Genomic DNA, 23,394 nt, shown 5'->3' with positions numbered 1-23,394 from the left:
GCACGATGTGAACACAGGCTGGACACCTTTGCACGGCACAATGTGAACACAGGCTGGACACCTTTACACAGCACGATGTGAACACAGGCTGGACACCTTTACACAGCACGATGTGAACACAGGCTGGACACCTTTACACGGCACGATGTGAACACAGGCTGGACACCTTTGCACAGCACGATATGAACACAGGCTGGACACCTTTACAAAGCACGATGTGAACACAGGCTGGACACCTTTACAAAGCACGATGTGAACACAGGCTGGACACCTTTACAAAGCACGATGTGAACACAGGCTGGACACCTTTACAAAGCACGATGTGAACACAGGCTGGACACCTTTACAAAGCACGATGTGAACACAGGCTGGACACCTTTACAAAGCCGATGTGAACACAGGCTGGACACCTTTACACAGCACGATGTGAACACAGGCTGGACACCTTTACACAGCACGATGTGAACACAGGCTGGACACCTTTGCACGGCACGATGTGAACACAGGCTGGACACCTTTGCACGGCACAATGTGAACACAGGCTGGACACCTTTACACAGCACGATGTGAACACAGGCTGGACACCTTTGCACGGCACGATGTGAACACATGCTGGACTCCTTTACACAGCACGATGTGAACACAGGCTGGACACCTTTGCACGGCACGATGTGAACACAGGCTGGACACCTTTGCACAGCACAATGTGAACACAGGCTGGATACCTTTACAAAGCACGTGTGAACAGAGGGCAGGGCTAGAATATTTCATAATCTGGAAAACTACCTCATTGATTGATCCTTTCAACCACATTGTAGCTCATCAACCATCATTATACTTGTCCTTTCAAATTTAGTGATAACATGCACAATGACTGAACTTTATGAGGGATCTGAGTTACAAGGCGGGAGGAATGAGGGCTGAGTTACAAGGCGGGAGGAATGAGGGCTGAGTTCTTTCCAACTGAGGATTTTGGGGAATTTGTGCCAAGTAAATGGAACACACAAGGTAAATAGAGACAGATTATTTCCACTCAGGAAATCAGAGACACGAGGCCAGGATCTCAGGGTAAGCACCAGTTACAGAATGGGGGGATTAGAAGGAACTTTTCCACAGAGAGTTCTTGGAATGTAACATGTTTGGCACAAGTGATGATCGAAGCTAAAGCGATTACAGTATTCGGTAAGAGATTGAATAATTACTGAAAGAATATAAGAGGGTCCAGGGAGAGAGCAGGATAATGGGGCTGTGTAAAATCAGCCCCCAAGAAGGGCTTAAATTCTATTCAGAAAAGGGAAGCAGAGGGTTTGAATGGCCTCTTCCTGTGCTGAAATTTCTAGGTTACCATTACCAGATGACCAAGAGTAAGGTGTAACACAAGAGCAGTGAGGTTTATGGAACTCAGTGTGGAACATCTCTCAAATTCACAAATGGCAGCTCTACTGCAGATTTTTCCAGAATTTGCCATTTCTTCTCGCCTCCCCCAGGTGGAGCCCCAGGGTCTGGTGCCTCCCCCAGGTGGAGCCCCAGGGTCTGGTGCCTCCCCCAGGTGGAGCCCCAGGGTCTGGTGCCTCCCCCAGGTGGAGCCCCAGGGTCTGGTGCCTCCCCCAGGTGGAGGATCAGGAGCTGGTACATTTCCCAGGTGCAGGGCCAGGCAACCCTGTGGTATCTCTTCTCCCAGCTGTAAGCCTAGACAGTTGGTGCCTGCAAGATATTCATTCATGAGAGGCATCATGCCAGCCTCCTTTCCACATCAGAAGTCCTCGCATACACACTTCCCAACAGCACCGGATAGAGATCAAGAGCAGAAACTCTGCCTGATTTTCACGTCTGTACCCTGGGACTCTGTGGCTGTGTGTCCTTCCTGATTGAGGTCAGCAAACTCAACACAAACTAGGAAAACCCTGGACCTTCTGTCACTCAGCTTCTCACTGAAAAAATTCGCAGATGCTTTGAGATACTCACATCCTCCCAGTTCAGAAACATTCTACATCACTCCAGTACACAAACTCTCCCACTGAAGCCCATCCCTCTGATACATTAACTCTCCCAGCAAAGCCCATCCCTCTGGTACCCTAACTCTCCTGTTACATGATCCCCAGGAGTGTGTGAACATTCACAGGGTCCCTTCTACCATAGAAAAACACTTGAGAAGTGCTGCTACAATCTAACACCAGGTTCACAAGCATGTTTGCACCTACATCGCTTTGGGGCATTATACAAACCCCGTGATTCAATTACAACCTTGTCACTAACTCTCTCTCACACCCACTCTTGTGTAGGTTGTTGCCGGTTTGGCCAAGGGGTATGAGAGAAACCATAAACTAAGAATCGAACTACGGGAGGGCAGCAGAGAGGAATGACGCACCTTTGATGAGCAGCTTATCTCTAATGGACACCCGGCGGGATGAATCTGTCCCTGGGTTTGTGTTGCCTCTCCCTTTCACACCCTCTTCACGCTTCAGCTTTTTTGCTAAAGTCAACATGGCTGATGCACTTTCTTGAACCTGCAAATGAGTAAAACAAAAAGAAAAATTTTCAGAACCATTTTTCCCTTTTTACAAAAGAGAAAAAAATTAACCATTTGAAAAAAAACTTACAGTACAGAAACAGGCCATCGAATCTCAGTCTGTTACAGTACAGAGACAGGCCATTGAATCACAGTCTGTTACAGTACAGAGACAGGCCATTAAATCAGTCTGTTACAGTACAGAGACAGGCCATTGAATCAGTCTGTTACAGTACAGAGACAGGCCATTGAATCAGTCTGTTACAGTACAGAGACAGGCCATTGAATCAGTCTGTTACAGTACAGAGACAGGCCATTGAATCAGTCTGTTACAGTACAGAGACAGGCCATTGAATCAGTCTGTTACAGTACAGAGACAGGCCATTGAATCAGTCTGTTACAGTACAGAGACAGGCCATTGAATCAGTCTGTTACAGTACAGAGACAGGCCATTGAATCAGTCTGTTACTGTACAGAAACAGGCCATTTTGCCTGTCAGTTTGTTGGTGTTCATCTCCACAGGAGATGAGCCATCCATTCTACTCCCAATCTCCTGCCTGCTCTCCCTACCCTTCAATGTTCCCCTTTCAAGCAACTATCTATTTTAAAAGTATTTGTGGACCCTACTTTAACAACAGTTTGCGGCAGGGAATTCTACATTCTAACCTCCCTCTGAGTGAAGACATTTTTTTCTAGCCTCCCCTTTAATTCTTTTTGTGATTATCTTGAATTTCTGCGCCTCTTGTTCCTGTCTCAATGACCGATGGAAACAACCCATCACTGTTCACCTCATCGTGAACCTTCAGAATCATCACATCATCCCTTTCTCCGCTCTAGTGAAAAAGACCGAACCACTCAAATCTCTCTTAATATCTGTAACCTCTCACCCTTGGTAACATCCTAATGAATATACCCTGTACCCTTTCCATTCATTGTTTTAAATCCTTTCTGTAATGGGGCTCCCAAAACTGCACACAATTCTCCAACTGCAGCCTCCGGTCTTGTACAAGTTCAGCATGACCTCCCGCTTGTGTCCTGTGCTTCTAGACACAAAACCCAAGGATGCCCTTACCTTCCCACACTACCACCTTTGATGACCCTGATATCTGCAAACCAAGGGGCCTGAGGACAGGTTGCAAAGACTAGGCTTTTATTCCCTTGAGTTTAGAAGGTGATCTGATTGAGATGTTTAACTTTTTATAAGGATTTGATAGGGTAGACAGAGAAAAAATTTCCTCTTGTGGGGGAAGTCCAGAACAAGGGGGCATAACCTTAAAATTAAAGCTCGGCTGCTCAGGGGTAAAATCAGGAAGTATTTTTTCACACAAAGGGTAGTGGATATCTGGAACTTGCTCCCCTAAAAAGCTGTGGATGCTGGGGGACAATTGAAATTTTCAAAACTGAGACTGACAGATTTTTGTTGGGTAAGGTTACCAAGGGACATGGAATAAAGGCAGGTAAGTGGAGTTAAGATACAGATCAGTTATAATCTAATTGAATGGTGGAACGGGCTCGAGGGGCTGAATGGCCTACTCCTGTTCCTCAACTCCATTTAAAATTTCACCATTTAAAGTGGGTTTCTATTTTTACCTCAATAGATTACCTCACACTTTTCTACATTGAACAGCACCTGCCCCCTTTCTGCCCATCCTGCTCACCTGTCTATGTCCTCAAACAGTCTTCACAATTCTCATCCCAATTTGCCGTACACATAACTTGGTGTCATTATCGATCTTCAGTACTGTCCCTTTATTTCCTAAGGCCAACACAGCATGGACACTGGATGGGAGTGTGCAGGATGAGGGATTTCAGTTCTCCCACTTCAGAGAACTACTTTTAAATCTAACCAAGGCCTATCCACAGTGTAAAATCCAATAGCAGCATGTGCCATTTACCTATAACATGCCAGTTTCAGAGATGTTTCCATTTGTAGAACAGCAACTGGACACTGAGTGTTGGGACAGCAGCCTACAGTTTGTGTGCTGAGTGCATCTATACATGTTGGATTCTCAAGGGCACATTTTGCAGCTGCAGAAACATAACATGTTCCAATCTGAAGTTTATGGGGTGTTTATAAATCATCGTTGAAGACGTATGGAACAAAGGTGGGTAAATGGAGCTGAGGCACAGATCAGCCATGGTCAAACTGAATGGTGGAACAGGCTTGAGGGGCTGACTGGCCTACTCCTGTTCCTATGAAATGTTTTAGGGGCATGCTGCTCTGTATCCTGCACAGGAACAATTCACTGGATCAAGTGCCCTGATATTGAACACAGTTATTCAATACAATGTGATTTACACCTTGGAAACTGTCCTCTTCATGGATCCAACTACTGTAGATTATGCTAAAAATGGGCAACAAAATGGGATTAATTGATCTCACTTTTTGTGAGACTTCTCCAAGTCATGGCGTGATTACTCAAAATGTACATTTCATTCTCCAGTGTTTACGGCTCCCAAACAACTGGAAAATATTCGGGCTCTAACCAGGAAGATCATACATTGCATACAGCTCCTCCTGGACTCTGACTTCAAACACAAATCCTCATCTACTCCATCGCCAAAGCTATCTTGAAGCGTCTCGGTTAACCCGTTTCATGCCAAATACTTACTTCCCTCAACAACTCCCAACTCTCGTTAAGGCCAAATCCCTGATCCCTGCCCGAATATTCAGGAACGCTTATTCACACACCCCTATATCTAGAGTCTTAATCTAATCCCGGTTTCACATTCCCATACCTGGAGAGGTGAATTTAATCCCGGTCTCACATTCCTGTGTCTGGGGGCATTAATCCCTCTCTTGCACATCTGAACAGGACATACAAAGAACAATTATTTGATGTGCGAGCCCTTCATATCCTTAACCTCCCCATCACAACCTTTCTTGTTTCTCTGTATTTTATTGATACGACTATAATCAGTGCTCCTCTAAATTTTCCTCTCTCGACTCACCTAAATTCCAACTGTGCTATGCTACGCATTCTTTCTCCACCCTGCATCCTCATGTTGAAATCAAAATTCATCACCCTGTCCTCTACTCTAACTCAATCTTTCCCAGGACCTCAAACTGTGGATCTCCTAACCTCCCTCAGTTTTCCCTTACTCCTACAATCTACAGGCTTTGGAAACCCAAGCTTGGCGACACCTAATTACTACTTCCTGATTCAATTCGGGTGTCCTTCATTTTTGGCCTTGGTGTTTAGTTTCTCAAAAACAAATTTGTAATCATTATCAAAATCATACATCTGCGCACACATCCTGTTTAGAAAGCCTTCCTTCCTGTTGTCGCATTGTTATCACCTTTCTTCCATGATAACATCCTATATCCACAATTATAATGGAAAGTACCTATGTAAATAAGTCACACTATAATTACATCTCCCTGCCCACTGTGGCACTATAGCACCTCAGTTTAGCATCTCCTGCGCCTCAGCATGTACTCCAAAGGAACTCCTGTGCTCCAAACAATTTCACTTCAATGCTCCAAATATCTTATTAAAAATCCTACCTGAGTGCCCTGGTCCAATCATCCCTCTCTCTTTAACCCCACTGCACCTCAAGAATACACTTAGTCTTAAATCCACAGGAGGTTGACTAATATCTCTTTATACACAGAGTTTGTTCAATACATCCACAACAGTTTCACCATCACTAATTCTCTTATGATTTTGAGACTCTCATCTAACAGAGGGGCTCACTTGCCCTATATATCAGAAATACAGATCTGAAACAAAATTAAATTCCAGTCTGTAACTCATCACCGGATATCCGTTATTCTATATATAAATCATCCAAACCCCTCGATTAGATTCAAGCCTGTAAATTGTAGGTATCCATTATTCTACACATAAACCACCCGAACCCCTCGATTAGATTCCAGCCTGTAACTCACTCCTGGATATCTTTTTATTCTCTATTGCCTGAAAGAAGATTACTTTGATGTCATTTTGGTTTTCAGGTTATGAGCCTCGCTGATCTGAACATGATTGCAGGAATTGGTAACAGTAATAGAGAGAACTAGAATCGGAAGAAATTGTGATTGGAGAAACTACGACTGAGACATGAAAAAAATAAAGGAGCTGTTAAACATCAAATACAAAGCAAACTAGGAGACAGGAAATAACCTGAGCGATCGATACTGTGGGACATGCTAGGTCAGGGCTACCGAACAGTGACTGCACGCAGAGCATTGTGAGCTGGAAGATACGTCTCCAGCATTGCATATTGTTTTCTACGGTGAAACTGGCTTCCTCTTTAATGCAGCACTAATACCACAATACAAATGTTCATTTGAACTGTGGATTGACAACAACTTCTCTCTGGGTCCCTGCTCCTTCCTTCCAGAAGCAAGAGTGTGCGTCATGATATTCAGCACAGCTGCCATGGATTGGATGTCTATTCAGTTGAAAATAATGCACTGATCAAGTGAACAACCTACACAGTACTTTAAGAGCTGATTTTAGAAGCACATCAAACCCTAGGTTGTGATCCTTTTTAATTTTTATCAAGTAAAATCATACATCTGTTGGTGTCTGCTGAGATCTTCAGTTTGGAGCTGTATCAATTTCACATAGATCGCTGCTCGCTGCAGTAATTGCAGTGTTACAGTAGAATGGTGCAGGGATATGTGATATTCACACTGCACTCAGTGCTACTCTTGCAGTTTCTCTAAAATCTAATGGTGGTGATGAGAAGTGGTGGGTTTTTCTCTGTCTGATTACCCCCCATTTATCTAACTGTTTCTGACTCCTTCTACAGGTTGACAGCTTGATTCTGATGGAGGTGGATTTTGTTTTTGGCTAACTCAGCATCGAAATTTGAGCAGAAAAGATGCTCAACAGTCACATCCAATCCTTCTGTCGGTCTAAGAAATACCCCAAGCAACAACCGCCAAACTTCTGGTCATTAGGCTTTAACTTCCTACACCTCCTCAATCATTGATACCTCAGGTCCAGGTTAGAAAGGGATGGAAACCTGTGCGCTCACTAAGCTTAAACCTGTTTATCACGAGTACGCCTGGTATATGCATTCATCTAGACAATATGAGCCAACATTCTCAACCTGTCTCAGTGATCACGGGAGAGTATAAGTTCCTTCCAAAGATCTGGCCTCTCTTTTACCACCTGGAACAACAACTTCTTGGGTGGTAAGAAGCTTGAGATCAGGCCTTATTTTCTCAGAAACAGATTTGTGTGCTTCCTTGACAGGACACCTGGAACAGGCAATCACTATCACCTGAAGTACCATGGTTACCAAGTAGTTGAAGGCCTATGGACACAGATACAAATAGGGCCCGGGACCGCTTCTGATCATTGCCCTGGCAGTAGAAATCAGAAAGTGTTCAGGTAATCTTGTTTGGTCCTTTAAGGACCTAAGCCTTGGCCTGCAAGATCCTTACACCCATAAAAGGTTACAGCACAGAGGAAGGCCATTTGATCCATTATGTCTGTGCCAGCACTTGGATACAGCATTCCAAAATTAATCATACTGCCCTGTGCTCACCCCATCGCCCTGTTGTCCTCTGCTTCAAATATTTATGATGTGGAAGGAGAAAATCTCCGAAAGCTTGTGAATTTAAAATAAAATTGCTGGACTATAACTTGGTGTTGTAAAATTGTTTACAATTGTCAAATATTTATCCAATTTTCTCTTAAAAGATGCAATGGTCTCTGCCTGAACCATTCCCTGTGGCAAAGCATTCCATCCTCCAACAATCTACTGCATATAGAACATTCTCCAAGCCCCTTTCCTCATCATCTTTGTTACCATTCTAAACTGATGATCCATCACTACCTCCCCAACCACAGGAAATTGTCTTTCCCTATTTTACTCCATCAAAACCCTTCAAAATTTTAAGAACCTCTATTACAGCTCCTCTTAGCCCTCTCTGGAAATAGTCCCAGTATCTCAAGTCTCTCTTCATAACTATAGTTTCCCATCCCTGCCCTTATCCTGGTGAATCTAAGCTTTACCATGTCTAGGGCTTTAATGTGCTTTCTATAACGGGGCTGCCAAACCTGCACAAAGTACTCTTAACTGGCCCAACCAATTTTTAAAAAAAAATTTATTCTTGGAATATGGACGTTGCTAGCATGGCCGACATTTATTGCCCATCCCTAATCGCCCTTGAGAAAGTGGTGGTGAGCCTTCTCCTTGAACTGCTGCTTTATATAAAATCTTTACTCCTGTACTCTAAGTCCCTATTTATAAAATTCAAATGTTAGTGCCTTTTTTTACGGCTTTATTACCTGCACTCACACTTTCAGGGAGCGGTGTATTTGAACCTCCTGGTCTCTCTGTTCATCCACATCCTTCAGTGCCTTTCCATTAAGTGTATATTCCCATTCCTTTTCCTTCCAAAATGTACTACCTTGTACTTATTCACATTAAACCACATCTGACTACCCATTCACTAACTGGCCTATGTCTTCCTGACATTTTTACAGTCCCCCTTGCTGCCTTCACTATTGGTCAAACCGCCAACTTTTGTGTCGTCAGCAAATTTAGAGATTGTGTTCCCTATGCCCAAGTCGAAATCAGCGATATACAGAGAACAAAAGTTAACCCAGCACTGCCCCCGGCCTATACCACTTCCAACTGTTCTCCAATCGGAAAAACCCCCATTTATCCTAATTCTGTCTGTCAACCAATTTTCCATCCATGCATTTCCTTTTGTATTATATGCCTGAATTTTTCTAACAAGCCTCCTATGAGGCTCCTTATCAAACATCTTCTGAAAATCCATATGCACTACATTTACTGTATTTCCTTTATCTAGCCAATTGTTCAGTTCTTCAAAACACTATTGAATTTGCCAAACTCAACACCTTTATAAATCCATGCTGGATGTCCTTGATTCATCCATGTATTTCTAAATGTTTGCTAATCTTACCTTGAATTATGGATTCTAAAAGTTTGCCCAAAGCTGACACTAGACTAACTGGTCTTGCAGTTCTTCTACAAATATACTGTGCTCACCATGGTTTCCTTGAGTCTGCTCGACAGTCCATGCTGGCCAGGATTTGAAAGACCGGCAGCTTTGGTTTCCCTGCCGAAGCTGGGTAATTATGGAGTATATGACCGGAATACAGCTGCACTGTACCTGTCTTTGTGACTCTCCCATTTGCCGCTGTGGCCAGTTAGATGTCAGCCGTGCTCAGTGGTACCACTCTCGCCTCTGAGTCAGAAGGCTTTGTGTTCAAGTCCCACTCCAGAGACTTGAACACAGAATCCTGACTAACACTTCTGTGCAGTACTGAGGGAGTGCTGCACTGTCGGAGATGCTATCTTTCAGATGAGACATTAAACCGAGGTCCTGTCTGCCCTCTCAGGTGGGCATATAAGATCCCACGACGCTCTTCGAAGAAGAGCAGGGGAGTTCTCCCCGGTATCCTGGCCAATATCTAGCCCTCAACCAAAAGTACTAAAAACAGATTATCAGGTCATTATCACATTGCTGTTTGTGGGAACTTGCTGTGTGCAAATTGGCTGCCACGTTTCCTATATTACAACAGTGACTACACTTCAAAAGTACTTCATTGGTTGTAAAGCGCTTTGGGGCGCAAGTCTTTTTTTTTTAAGAAGATGTAGACCACATCCGACTGCCTGGTTCTCTAATGGACTTGTATAATGTCTTTCACTCAGCTATTGAGTAGTTAGGACACTTAGAATAACACGCTTGACTTGACAGTCAGTGTAATTGCAATCACAATAGATAAATCATGATTTACTTTATTTATCCTTTGCACAGTCAACTCCACAACACCTCTCTTCAGAACAGGGAGCCATGATCTGAGAACACCTGACAGACACCATGCTTCCTGTGGTGGTAGGAACATCACAGTAATACCCAGATCATGGCCATTCCACTCCTTTGTATCTCTGTCTCCCGGCAGCTCAAAAGGAATCTGATACATGTATATACTGTATTTTACTCTGCAATTTGCACTTTCATAGTGTACAGAAAGTAGCTCCTCGATGGATCGTGGGTATAGGTACTACTCATTGTCCTGGCTGGAAGGACCCAGGTTGTACCGCCAATCTGTGCTCATTGAATTGAATTGGCAGCAGTTGTGGTGCTGGCCATTTTCGTGTGACAGGAGAACCGGGCTTAGCTGCGACATCAAATACCCTGCCGACACACAAGTGTGGACACAGAGGAGGGACAGCCACTTAGGGAAGGCACCCGAGTACTGGTTGTACCTGTGGGATCATAATCCTGGCAAGAGTCCACACCACCAGGAGAGGAAGGGTGAAAAGGGAGGGAACGTATGCAGAAGGTCTGAGTTACATATCAGGAACTAAATGGTTAAGAAGTTCTTGTCTGTCGAGTGGAATTGGCTACTGGAAGCTATCCAGCATTCTCTTGCTTCCAATTCCTGCTCACCCAGGGCTACAATAATGAGCAATTCTCACTGATGAATAAAGTAATCATTTCCATTCTGACACATTTGGAGCACTCAGTGCATTGCTTCTCCACCTCACCACATAACAATAAAGTGGAGAGTTGAAAATGCAGTCCAAGCAATCTGCTGTGGCCACTAGAAAAAGGAATTGCATTAAATACAACACTGTGCCTAGGGCAGCAGAGTGTTAATCACATCAGTGCTGAGCTGCAACACTTCCAACTTTTTCCCTCCTATTTGCACATTTAGGTCAACAAATGAAGCCCACTCAGCATTATGGTGTCATTACCACAGGACAACCTGGTACAGACGGGACTGCCAGCAAACAGCTACCGTGACATATCACACTGGAATCTTTCACTCACCCTCTGCTGAACTCGGGACGCTTGCTAGAGGATGAAGGTGTGGGATACACAGAGAGCAGCTGGCTGGGAATGTGTTAGAAGGCTGTAGCAAAATGTCAGGGGTTAAACATTGTCAGAAATGGCAGCAGCAATTAATGAAGTCATCTGAACCCACAAGATTATGTTACAGCCCAGTAATGCACTAGGGTAGTTTAAAATGCAGTAAACCCTCGCAATGTAGTGTTGAGAGTGAGTCAAAAACGGGAACAAAAGCCACTTAAAAAAACAAGCCCTTCCTGCACCCCAAGTACCACAGGAATAAATCCATCAACATCCTGCTGTTTAACTTGTTCTCATTCTGAGACCTCAGCCAGCTGGATATTCAGAAATATTTTACCCCTCCCTTCGATGAACAGATTTACTGGAAACAAGAATTTACCATCTCCCACTAAGCTCTCTGTCCCTCCGTATCTTCACTATTGTTACAGTCCATCTATCTGTTGTGTTCTACCCTAGCGCAGGTCCTAACTCAAGTCTCACGCGAGATTCTTGAGCTCTCTGTCCCTCTGTATCTCTATTGATAAGGTGTCACATAATAGGTTTGTCAGCAAAATTGAAGCCTATGGAATAAAAGGGGCAGTGTCAGCATGGATACAAAATTGCCTAAGTGATAGGAAACAGAGAGTAGTGGTGAACGGTTGTTTTTCGGAAGAAGGCACATAATGGTGTTCCCCATGGGTCGGTACTAGGACCACTGCTTTTTTTGACTTATATTAATGACTTGGACTTGGGTGAACAGGGCATAATTTCAAAATCTGCATATGATACAAAACTTGGAAATGTAGTAAACTGTGAGGAGGATACTAATAAACTTCAAGAGGACATAGACAGGCTGGTGGAATGGGCAGATACATGACAGATGAAATTTAACGCAGAGAAGTGCGAAGTGATACATTTTGGCAGGAAGAATGAGGAGAGGCAATATAAACTAAATGGTGCAATTCTAAAGGGGGTGCAGGAACAGAGAGATGTGGGGGTATATGTGTACAAACCATTGAAGGTGCCAGGACAGGTTGAGAAAGTGGTTAAAAGACATACAGGATTCTGGGCTTTATAAATAGAGTCATGGAGTACAAAAGCAAGGAAGTTATGTTGAACCGTTATAAAACATTGGTTCGGCCACAGCTGGAGTAGTGTGTTGAATTTTAGGCACCGCACTTTCAGAAGGATGTGAAGGCCTTAGAGAGGGTGCAGAAAAGATTTACTAGAATGATTCCAGGGATGAGACTCTTCAATTACGTCGACAGATTGGAGAAGCTGGGGTTGTTCTCCTTAGAGCAGAGAAGGTTGAGAGGAGATTTGAAAGAAGTGTTCAAAATCATGAAGGGTTTAGATAAAGTAAATAAAGAGAAACTGTTGCCATTGGAACCCGAGGACACAGATTTAAGGTGATTGGCAAAAGAACCAAAGGCGACATGAGGAAATACTTTTTTATGCAGCAAGTGGTTATGATCTGGAATGTGCTGCCTGAAAGGGTGGTGGAAGCAGATTCAATCGTGGCTTTCAAAAAGGAATTAGATAAATACTTGAAGGGAAAAATTTGCAGGGCTACAGAGAAAGAGCAGGGCGAATGGATTGCACTTACAAAGAGGCGGCACAGGCTTGATGGGCCGAATGGCCTCTTTCTGTGCTATATGCATTCTATGATTCTTAGACTATTGCTGCTTATTACAGTTCGGGCTTCTCCCCATCTCCCCCTAAAACACCTCTTGGTGCTCACGGCTAGACAGCAATTCCCAGAAGCAGATGAGTTCACGATGAAGTGAAACCTGCACTGTTATACTCGGAGTGTAAGGGTTTGTGGGCACAGGGTTAACAATTAACCAGAAATCGGAAAACAAAACAGAAAAAGCTGGAAATACTCAGCAAGTCAGGCAGCATCTGTGGAGAAATAGGAATCACGGTTTCAAGTCTCAGACCCTTCTTCAGGACTGGAAGACGTTACAGAGGAAGAGCATTTAAAAAGGAACAGGACATGGGAAAGGGGAAAGGAAATAAACACACTGGAAAAGAAATGGAATGACCTGTGAAGTACTGCGAGAACAGGAGATGGTTAAATGGAAGTGATGTTAGCAGGGGACATAATGAGAGACATAAAAGACATGTACAATTTACAGAGAGTGTGTGAATAGCTAACAGGGGATCGGAAGCATGAAAAACCAACGATGCTGAGCAGGCTCCAGTGGCCCGGAATCTGGCGGGGAAAGAAAAAATGGTCGACATCAATGGTGCGGACCACCCCGTCAGTAGTGCTTCAATGGGAGGGTCCCCACCCCAGGTACCAACCCACTGCCTTCCCCCCATCCCTGGAAATTAGCCCCAAATTATGGCACGTCACTTATAGGAGAAATACGTAGGATGCAACTTCAGTGGCAAATATCAACAAAACTTAGATGATGGTGTATCAGAGCCCTTGCTTGCCCGAAAAGCTTTCAAAATTAGTCATTCGTTATTTTTTAAAAGAAGAACTCAAATTAGAATGAGAAAAGACAATCTCTGCCTGTCTCTTTCCCAACACCTTCAGTTCTGATTTGCTGCCGTTTTAGCTTGAGCCAAAGTGTGACGAGAAGGAAGTGTGCGTCAGACTCGAGACTTAGTATATTATCAGCAGATCTCGTGTTGCGGTGCTCACAGTGAATTGGAAGACACACTGTTTTGCTGTATCCACGATTACATCTCTCTATGGTAGTTGCCATTGCGCTACCCTCAGCAACATGAAAGGCATGTTAAAAAAAACTAAGTGTCTTTAAAACTACTGAGGTAAAGAAAGGAGCTCTTAATTTCCTACGGCACTTGAAAGGTTAATACTATAAGTGTCAGCCTTGGCTTATAGGTAGAATTCTCACCTCTGATTCAGAAGGTCATGGGTTTGAGCCCCACTTGAGACTTGAGAACAAAAATCTAGGCTGATGCTCCAGTGCAGTACTGAGGGACTGCTGTACTGCTGGAGGTGCCATCTTTCGGATGAGACCAAAGCCCCATCGGCCCATGGATCCCATGGCACTATTCAAAGAAGAGCAGACAAGTTCTCCCTGGTGTCCTGGCCAATATACATCACTAAAACAGATGATCTGGTCATTACCACATTGCTGTTTGTGGGATCTTGCTATGCGCAAATTGGTTGCTGCGTTTCCCAACTTTACTACAGAGCGACTACACTTCAAATGTGCTTCATTGACTGTAAAGTGCTTTGGGATATTGAGGTTGGGAAAAGCATTATATAAATGCAAGTCTTTCTTTAGATACCTGTACAGTATGATCAATTTAAGTAGATGGTTCCCCCGTGGCAGAATTTGTTGTACTACCTACAGCATCATGAAAAATAAGTAAAGACGAGTCTTTTAGTTCGCTACGGTGTTTACAGAGTTGGTGCTATATATTTGTACAGGATCATCACTTCAAGTAAAAGTTTCAAAGTTGGTACAGCCATTACAATGATTGAATGCTCAGAAGGAAACTCTGAGGGAGAATGAGGGACACAAGTAAAGGGGGGGGGGGGGGGTCTGAGGGGACCAGTGGTCAAGTCGGTAGAGGTCATGGCTTACAATGTGGGAGGATTTGAGACCAGTCCACTAACGAGGATATGAAACAGGGGCACAAGACACGGGCCCAATGCCAATCTGGCTGCTGCAAACGGCTCAGGTGGGTAGGTCTATGCAAAAGGCCAGACTACATGAGGTCTGGGGAACAGGTGAGTTGCTATCTCAGGCATGAACACGGGCCTCTGCAAACAGATCGAACGGGTGAGAGGCTCCCAGGTTCCCCAAAAATCAGCTTGGAAAAAACCCTGAAAAATTAGGTGCAAAAAATGTTTTTAAAACATCTGAAGATCAGGTGGACAAATAATCACAGAATTACAACACGGAAACAGGTCGTTCGGCCTAACCAGTACGGGCTGGTGTTTATCCTCCACACGAAAAGTAGTTCTAATCCCATGTACCCGCCCTGTTCCCATATCCCTTTTTCCCTCCTTCCTTCAAACACCTATCTAACCTATTTTCAAACATTGACATGGTCTCTGCTTCAATCACTAGCTCTGGTAGTGAATTCCACAGCCTCACAGTACTTCTCTACTGCCTCAACATCCTTCCTATAGTATGGAGCCCAAGACTGCACACAGTGCTCTAACTGTGGTCTTACTAACGTTTTATACCGATTGGACTCGTACCACAACACCTGATGGCAATCGGCCTGCAATTACAGCTTCATGCGACAGTGCCACCTAGTGCTCAGAAGGATTCAACTATTGCTAATGTTGACATGTGATTTTACCATTATAAGTGTTGACATACAGCTGAAAGGATATGTAGCTTGGAAGGCAGCTGACAATCTGCAGCCATTGACAAAGATGCCACACTGGAAGGTGCACAAGAGCTGCAATGTCAAAGGGCCGAACACTGCTTAATGTCTGCTTGAGAACTGAGACAGGAACCAGATCTGAAGTGAAAAATCACCAGTGCAAAACTATACCCTAATACTGAGTACAACACCAATACAATACAACACTCAGTACAATACCCTACTCAGTACCCAACACCATACCAAACACCCAGAGTACCAATGCACGCAGAGTACTAACGCACAATAGCACCATACCAAACATGCAGGGTACCAATGCGCTATAACACCACACCAGCTTTTAACAATATATATATATATATATATATATGAATGACCTGGATGAAGGAAGAGAATTGTATACCACGTTTGCAGTAAGTTAGGAGGAATAGTAAGCTGTGTAGATGCGAACAGGAAGTTACTATGGGACAGAGACAGATTAAATGAGTGGGAAAAACTGTGACAGGTGGAGTTCCATGTGGGAAAGTATGAGGTCATCCACTTTGGAACCAAGAAAGACAAATCAGAATATTTTCTTAATGGCGCGAGACTAGGAACTGTGGAGGAGCAAAGGGATTTAGATGTCCGTGTACACAATTCACTAAAAGCAAGTAGACAGGTACAAAAAGTAATCAAAAAGGCTAATGGAATGTTGGCCTTTATCTCAAGAGGGCTGGAATACTGCAGGAATTAGCTGTAGTAGCAAATTTAAAGGATGCACCTTCAGCAGATATCAGACTATATTTACTCCAACTCTTTAAAAACACTAAATTACTGTTTATGGTCCCCTCTGACTCTTACTTGTTTGATCTCAGCTCTCTATTCTTATTTGACCTCAGCTATCTAAATAACCAGAACAACTCTCTGGCACTCCATTAACACAGGTAAATAATGCAATCACAATACTTGTATAATACCCACCACAAATGAGAGCAGTAGGCTATTCAAACAAGCTCGTTCCCATTTCCTGTGCCCTAATCATAAACTCCAACACTGATCAAAATGAACAGCACAGTTTTGTTCTGGGCTCTGAGGTCACAAGTGCTGGCAATGTGTAGGTGCAGATCACACATGGATTTACATAGAATCTACAGCACAGGAACAGACCATTCGGCCCAACTGTTCTATGCTGGTGTTTATACGCCACACAAGCCTCCTCCCACCCTGCCCCTAAATCCCTCATGTATGCATCAAGCCTCCTCTTAAATGCATCTATGCTATCTGCTTCAACCACTCCTTGCAGCAGTGAGTTCCACATTCTCACCACTCAATATAAAGAAATTCCTCCTAAATTCTTCATTTGATCTGTTAGTGACTATCTTATATTGATACCCCCTAGTTCTAGACTTACCCACAAGTGGAAATAGTTTCTCCACATCTACCCTTTCGAATCCCTTCATAATTTTAAAGGCCTCTATCAAGTCTCCTCTTAGTCTTATCTTTCCCAGAGAAAAGATTCCCGGCCTGCTCAATCTTTCCTGATTTCATCCTCTCAATTCTGGTAACATCCTTGTAAATCTTTCTGCACTTTCTTATGTGCTTATTATAACATGGAGACCAGAACTGCACACAATACTCCAAGTGTGGTCTCACCTAGGAGGTACACAAATTTTACATTATCTCCCTGATTTCGTATTCAATTCGTTTAGAAATGATCCCTAATACTTAGTTTGCACTCTTTATGGCCTTATCAATTTGTATTGCTACTTCTGGCAATTTGTGTCTCTGTATTCACAGACTTTTGAGCTAGTTTGCAGCCTCCCAACTCCAAGAAACCAAGTACCAGTGGGATATGCAGAGTCCATCTGGTATTCACCATTGAACTGCCACCTCAGGAAACGAAGGCATAAGGCAATCATGTGGAATGGCTCTCCTCGCTGAGGGGATGGTTGGCACTGGGGCCATCAGGAGAGGACACTGAACATTGGAAAGCTACAGTGAGATCCTGCAAGCCTTCCTGTACCACTTCATTGCTTTTTACACAGAGCAGTAGCACCACTCACTGCAACCTTCTATCAAGGCATTCAATTTATTACAAGATGTCTGGTCCACAGAGGTCATTGTATACGTACCAGCCTGCTTGAGATGAATTTGATTACAACAGAATAAATCTGTAATCTTTTCTGTGTGGTCAGGCTTTTAACTGAATGAGTTCTATTGACTTTTTCAGCACCAAATTGGGTTTCTAAATTAGGTACGATATAAACTAATATAGTGTAGGCAAAAACACATCTGCTCTCTGTAAAGCAGTCATAAAAAAACAAATTCACTGATAGATTACAAGACCACAGCTTGGGAGACCCAGATTCAAGTCCTTGACAAAAGCAACTCAGGCTTTACAATCTCCTCACTAAAATCAAGGATATTGTAGCTGGGAGGCTGGAGCAGGGAGAACAAATTGCAATTAAAAAAACGCACAGTTTAAAAGACTAGGTTCCACTGGTTATGCAATGTCAATCTCACCTGGACAATCAACAAGAACTTTTCCTTTGGGAGGTGGAGGGTGTCACAGAGCTTTAAGGAAAGGAGGGGGCAGCCAAACAAAGTTAGAACGGCAACAGGAGACATAAGTTCTAATTGTGAGCGGTCTGATCACGTGTTGGCCACCCTGCAGCAGTGAGCTACGCCCAGGAGCCTTACTCTCAGCCTCCTCATCCCGCAGTCCAGGCGATCCAAGGACCGACACCACATTACAATCAAAAGTGAGTCAACATTTTAAAAGCAGTCTCTTCAAATACAAGACCTACCAGCAGGACAGTCGCCCTCAATGAGTGGTGGATTCTCACACCCTAAGACCATGTGCAACCCAACGGTACAAGAACGGTACAGTAGCATAGTGGTTATGTTACTGGACTAGTAATCCAGTGGCCTAGACTAATAATCTGGAGTCATGAGTTCAAATCCTAACACGGCAGCTGGGGAATTTAAATTCAATTAATTAAATAAAATCTGGAATTAAAAAAAACTAGTATCAGTAATGGTGGCCATGAACTACTGGATTGTCGTAAAAACCCATCTGGTTCACGAATGCCCTTTAGGGAAGGAAACCTGCCATCCTTACCCGGTCTGGCCCATATGTGACTCCAGACCCACAGCAATGTGATTGATTCTTAATTGCCCTCTGAAATGGCCTAGCAAGCCATTCAGCTGTACAATATCGCTACAAAAAGTCATAATAAGCACAAAACCGGACGGGACTTCGGACATGACAAAGGCAAACCAAGCCCAGTCGACCCTGCAAGGTCCTCCTCACTAACATCTGGGGACTTGCGCCAAATTTGGGACAGCTGTCCCACAGACTAGTCAAACAACAGCCTGACATAGCCATACTCACAGAATCATACCTTTCAGCCAACATCCCAGACTCTTCCATCACCATCTCTGGATATGTCCTGTCCCTCCGGCAGGACAGACCCACCAGAGGTGGCGATACAGTGATATACAGTCAGGAGGGAGTGGCCCTGGGAGTCCTCAACATTGACTCCGGACCCCATGAAATCTCATTAGGGTGTGAGAATCCACCACTCATCAGGGCATTAGGTCAAACATGGGCAAGGAAACCTCCTGCTGATTACCACCTACCGTCCTCCCTCAGCTGATGAATCAGTCCTCCTCCATGTTGAGCACCTTGGAGGAAGCACCAAGGGCACGGAATGTACTCTGGGTGGGGGACTTCAATGTCCATCATCAAGAATGGCTCGGAAGCACCACTGCTGGCCGAGTCCTGAAGGACATAGCTGCCAGACTGGGCCTACGGAGGTGGTGAGCGAACCAACACGAGGGACAAACCTACGTGACCTCGTCCTCACCAATCTACCTATCGCAGAAACATCTGTCCATGACAGTATTGGTAGGAGTGACCACCGCACAGTCCTCGTGGAGATGAAGTCCAGTCTTCACACTGAGGACATCATCCAACAAGTGTGGCACGACCACAGTGCTAAATGGGATAGATTCAGAACAGATCCAGCAGCTCAAAACTGGGCATCCTTGAGGTGCTGTGGGCCATCAGCAGCAGCAGAATTGTATTCCAGTACAATCTGCAACCTCATGGCCCGGCATATTCCTCACTCTACCATTACCAACAAGCCAGGGGATCAACCCTGGTTCAATGAGGAGTGTAGAAGAGCATGCCAGAAGCAGCACCAGGCGTACCTAAAAAAGGAGGTGCCAAACTGGCGAAGCTACAACACAGAACTACGGAAGCAACATGCTATTGACAGAGCTAAGCGATTCCACAACCAATGGATCAGATCAAAGTTCTGCAGTCCTGCAATATCCAGTCGTGAATGGTGGTGGACAATTAAACAACTAACGGGAGGAGGAGGCTCTGTGAACATCCCCACCCTTAATGATGGCACAGTCCAGCACGTGAGTGCAAAAGACAAGGCTGAAGCATTTGCAACCATCTTCAGCCAGAAGTACCGAGTGAATGATCCATCTCAGCCTCCATCCATATCCCCGCCATCACAGAAGCCAGTCTTCAGCCAATTCGATTCACTCCACATGATATCAAGAAACAGCTGAGTGCACTGGATACAGCAAAGGCTATGGGCCCCGACAACATCCCGGCTGTAATGCTGAAGACTTGTGCTCCAGAACTAGCTGCATGGCTCTAGCGAAACTGTTCTAGTGCATATACAACACTGGCTTCTACTCGACAATGTGGAAAATTGCCCAGGTACATCGTGTCCACAAAAAGCAGGACAAATACAAACCGGCCAATTACCGCCCCATCAGTCTACTCTCAATCACCAGCAAAGTGATGGAAGGTGTAGTCGACAGTGCTATCAAGTGGCACTTACTCACCAATAACCTGCTCAGTTTGGGTTCCACCAGGACCACTCGGCTCCAGACCTCATTACAGCCTTGGTCCAAACATGGACAAAAGAACTGAATTCCAGAGATGAGGTGAGAGCGACTGCCCTTAACACCAAGGCAGCATTTGACCGAGTGTGTCACCAAGGAGCCCTAATAAAATGGGAATCCGGGCGATAACTCTCCAGTGGCTAGGGTCATACCTACCACAAAGGAAGATGGTAGTGGTTGTTGGAGGCCAATCATCTCAGCCCCAGGAAATTGATGCAAGAGTTCCTTAGGGCAGTGTCCTAGGCCCAACCATCTTCAGCTGCTTCATCAATGACCTTTCCGCCATCATAAGGTCAGAAATGGGGATGTTCGCTGATGATTGCATTGTTCAGTTCCATTCCCAACCCCTCAGGTGATGAAGCAGTCCATGCCCGCATGCAGTAAGACCTGGGTAACATCCAGGCTTGGGCTGATAAGTGGCAAGTAACATTCGTGGCACACAACTGCCAGGCAATGACCATCTCCGACAGGAGAGATTCAAACCACCTCCCCATGACATTCAACAGCATTACCATCACTGAATCCTCCAACATCAACATCCCGGGGGTCACCATTGACCAGAAATTTAACTGGACCAACCACATAAATACTGTGGCTACAAGAGCAGGTCAGAGGCTGGGTATTCTGCGGCGAGTGACTCACCTCCTGACTCCCCAAAGCCTTTCCACCATCTAAAAGGCACAAGTCAGGGGTGTGATGGTATACCCTTCACTTGCCTGGATGAGTGCAGCTCCAACAACACTCAAGAAGCTCAACACCATCCAAAACAAAGAAGCCCGCTTGATTGGCACCCCATCCACCACCCTAAACATTAACTCCTTTCACCACCAGCGGACCGTTGCTGCAGTGTGTACCATCTACAGGATGCACTGCAATAACTCCCCAATGCTTCTTCGACAGCACCTCCCAAACCCGCGACCTCTACCATCTAGAGGGACAAGGGCAGCAGGCACGAGAACACCACCACCTGCACGTTCCCCTCCAAGTCACACATTATCCCGACTTGGGAATATATCGCCATTCCTTCATCGTCGCTGGGTCAAAATCCTGGAACTCCCTTCCTAACAGAACTGTAGGAAAACCTTCACCACACGGACTGCAGCGGTTCACGAAGGCGGCTCACCACCACCTTCTCATGGGCAATTAGGGATGGGGCAATAAATGCTGGCCTTGCCAGCGACACCCACATCCCATGAATGAATTTAAAAAACTCCACGTGCGAGAAGCACCTTTTCAACAGGTACCTTACCTGATTCAATAATGATGTGGAGATGCCGGTGATGGACTGGGGTTGACAATTGTAAACAATTTTACAACACCAAGTTATAGTCCAGCAATTTTATTTTAAATTCACAAGCTTTCGGAGACTTCCTCCTTCCTCAGGTAAATGTTTCAGGAGCTCCTTGAAGCCTACGCATTTATACATATAGAACAATACATGGTGTTTACAGACTGCCCCTGCAACTGCCCGTTGCCAAGGCAATCACCGTGTTCAGACAGAGAGGTGTCACCTGCAGAACCCCCGAATACACATTCAACAAAAAAACAAACAGGGAAAAAAAGAGAAAAAAAACAGAGAGAGGCAGAAACATCCGGAAGGCAGAGAGAGCCAGCAAATGACCCATTATATTAAAAACAGATAACATTTGTTCGCTGGTGGGGTAACGTGTAGCGTGACATGAACCCAAGATCCCGGTTGAGGCCGTCCTCATGGGTGCGGAACTTGGCTATCAATTTCTGCTCGACGATTTTGCGTTGTCGTGTGTCTCGAAGGCCGCCTTGGAGTACGCTTACCCGAAGGTCGGTGGATGAATGTCCATGACTGCTGAAGTGTTCCCCGACTGGGAGGGAACCCTCCTGTTTGGCGATTGTTGCGCGGTGTCCGTTCATCCGTTGTCGCAGCGTCTGCATGGTCTCGCCAATGTACCATGCTCTGGGGCATCCTTTCCTGCAACGTATGAGGTAGACAACGTTGGCCGAGTCACAGGAGTATGAACCATGCACCTGGTGGGTGGTGTCCTCTCGTGTGATGGTGGTATCTGTGTCGATGATCTGGCATGTCTTGCAGAGGTTACCGTGGCAGGGTTGTGTGGCGTCGTGGACGCTGTTCTCTTGAAAGCTAGGTAATTTGCTGCGAACGATGGTCTGTTTGAGGTTGGGTGGCTGTTTAAAGGCGAGTAGTGGAGGTGTGGGGATGGCCATAGCGAGGTGTTTGTCCTCATTGATGACATGTTGAAGGCTGCGGAGAACATGGCGTAGTTTCTCCGCTCCGGGGAAGTACTGGACGACAAAGGGTACTCTGTTGGTTGCGTCCCGTGTTAGTCTCCTGAGGAGGTCTATGCGATTTTTTGCTGTGGCCCGTCGGAACTGTCGATCGATGAGTCGAGCGTCATATCCCGTTCTTACTAGGGCGTCTTTCAGCGTCTGTAGGTGTCCATCGCGTTCCTCCTCGTCTGAGCAGACCCTGTGTATTCGCAGGGCCTGTCCATAGGGGATGGCCTCTTTGACGTGGTTAGGGTGGAAGCTGGAAAAGTGGAGCATCGTGAGGTTGTCCGTGGGCTTGCGGTAGAGTGAGGTGCTGAGGTGCCCGTCTTTGATGGAGATTCGTGTGTCCAAGAAAGAAACTGATTCTGAGGAGTAGTCCATGGTGAGTTTGATGGTGGGATGGAACTTGTTGATGTTATCGTGTAGTCTCTTTAGTGATTCCTTGCCGTGGGTCCATAGAAAGAAAATGTCGTCGATGTATCTGGTGTATAGTGTTGGTTGGAGGTCTTGTGCAGTGAAGAAGTCCTGCTCGAACTTGTGCATGAAAATGTTGGCGTATTGGGGTGCGAATTTGGTCCCCATGGCTGTTCCGTGTGTTTGGGTA

At 45.0% G+C, this 23,394-nt stretch overlaps 1 protein-coding gene across 5 annotated transcripts in view; it reads right to left on the bottom strand.

Annotated features, from left to right (window-relative positions):
- The window catches only part of ube2f (ubiquitin-conjugating enzyme E2F (putative)), a 176,666-nt gene that overhangs the window by 132,051 nt on the left and 21,221 nt on the right, over nt 1-23,394 (bottom strand). For 3 of the 5 annotated variants that reach the window (XM_067987981.1, XM_067987980.1, XM_067987982.1), the window contains exons 2-3: nt 5,249-5,317; nt 2,369-2,507 (exon numbers count right to left, since the gene is read on the bottom strand). In XM_067987981.1, the coding sequence (XP_067844082.1) occupies nt 2,369-2,507; nt 5,249-5,317 (208 nt within the window). The remainder of the gene's footprint in view (nt 1-2,368; nt 2,508-5,248; nt 5,318-23,394) is intronic. The other 2 variants (XM_067987985.1, XM_067987983.1) reach the window with 1 other exon arrangement.

Source organism: Heptranchias perlo, chromosome 7 (assembly GCF_035084215.1).
Source record: "Heptranchias perlo isolate sHepPer1 chromosome 7, sHepPer1.hap1, whole genome shotgun sequence".
NCBI classification, from domain to species: Eukaryota; Metazoa; Chordata; class Chondrichthyes; order Hexanchiformes; family Hexanchidae; genus Heptranchias; species Heptranchias perlo.
Note: the sequence above shows the minus strand (reverse complement) of the source record. Positions and strands in the feature narration are given on the sequence as shown.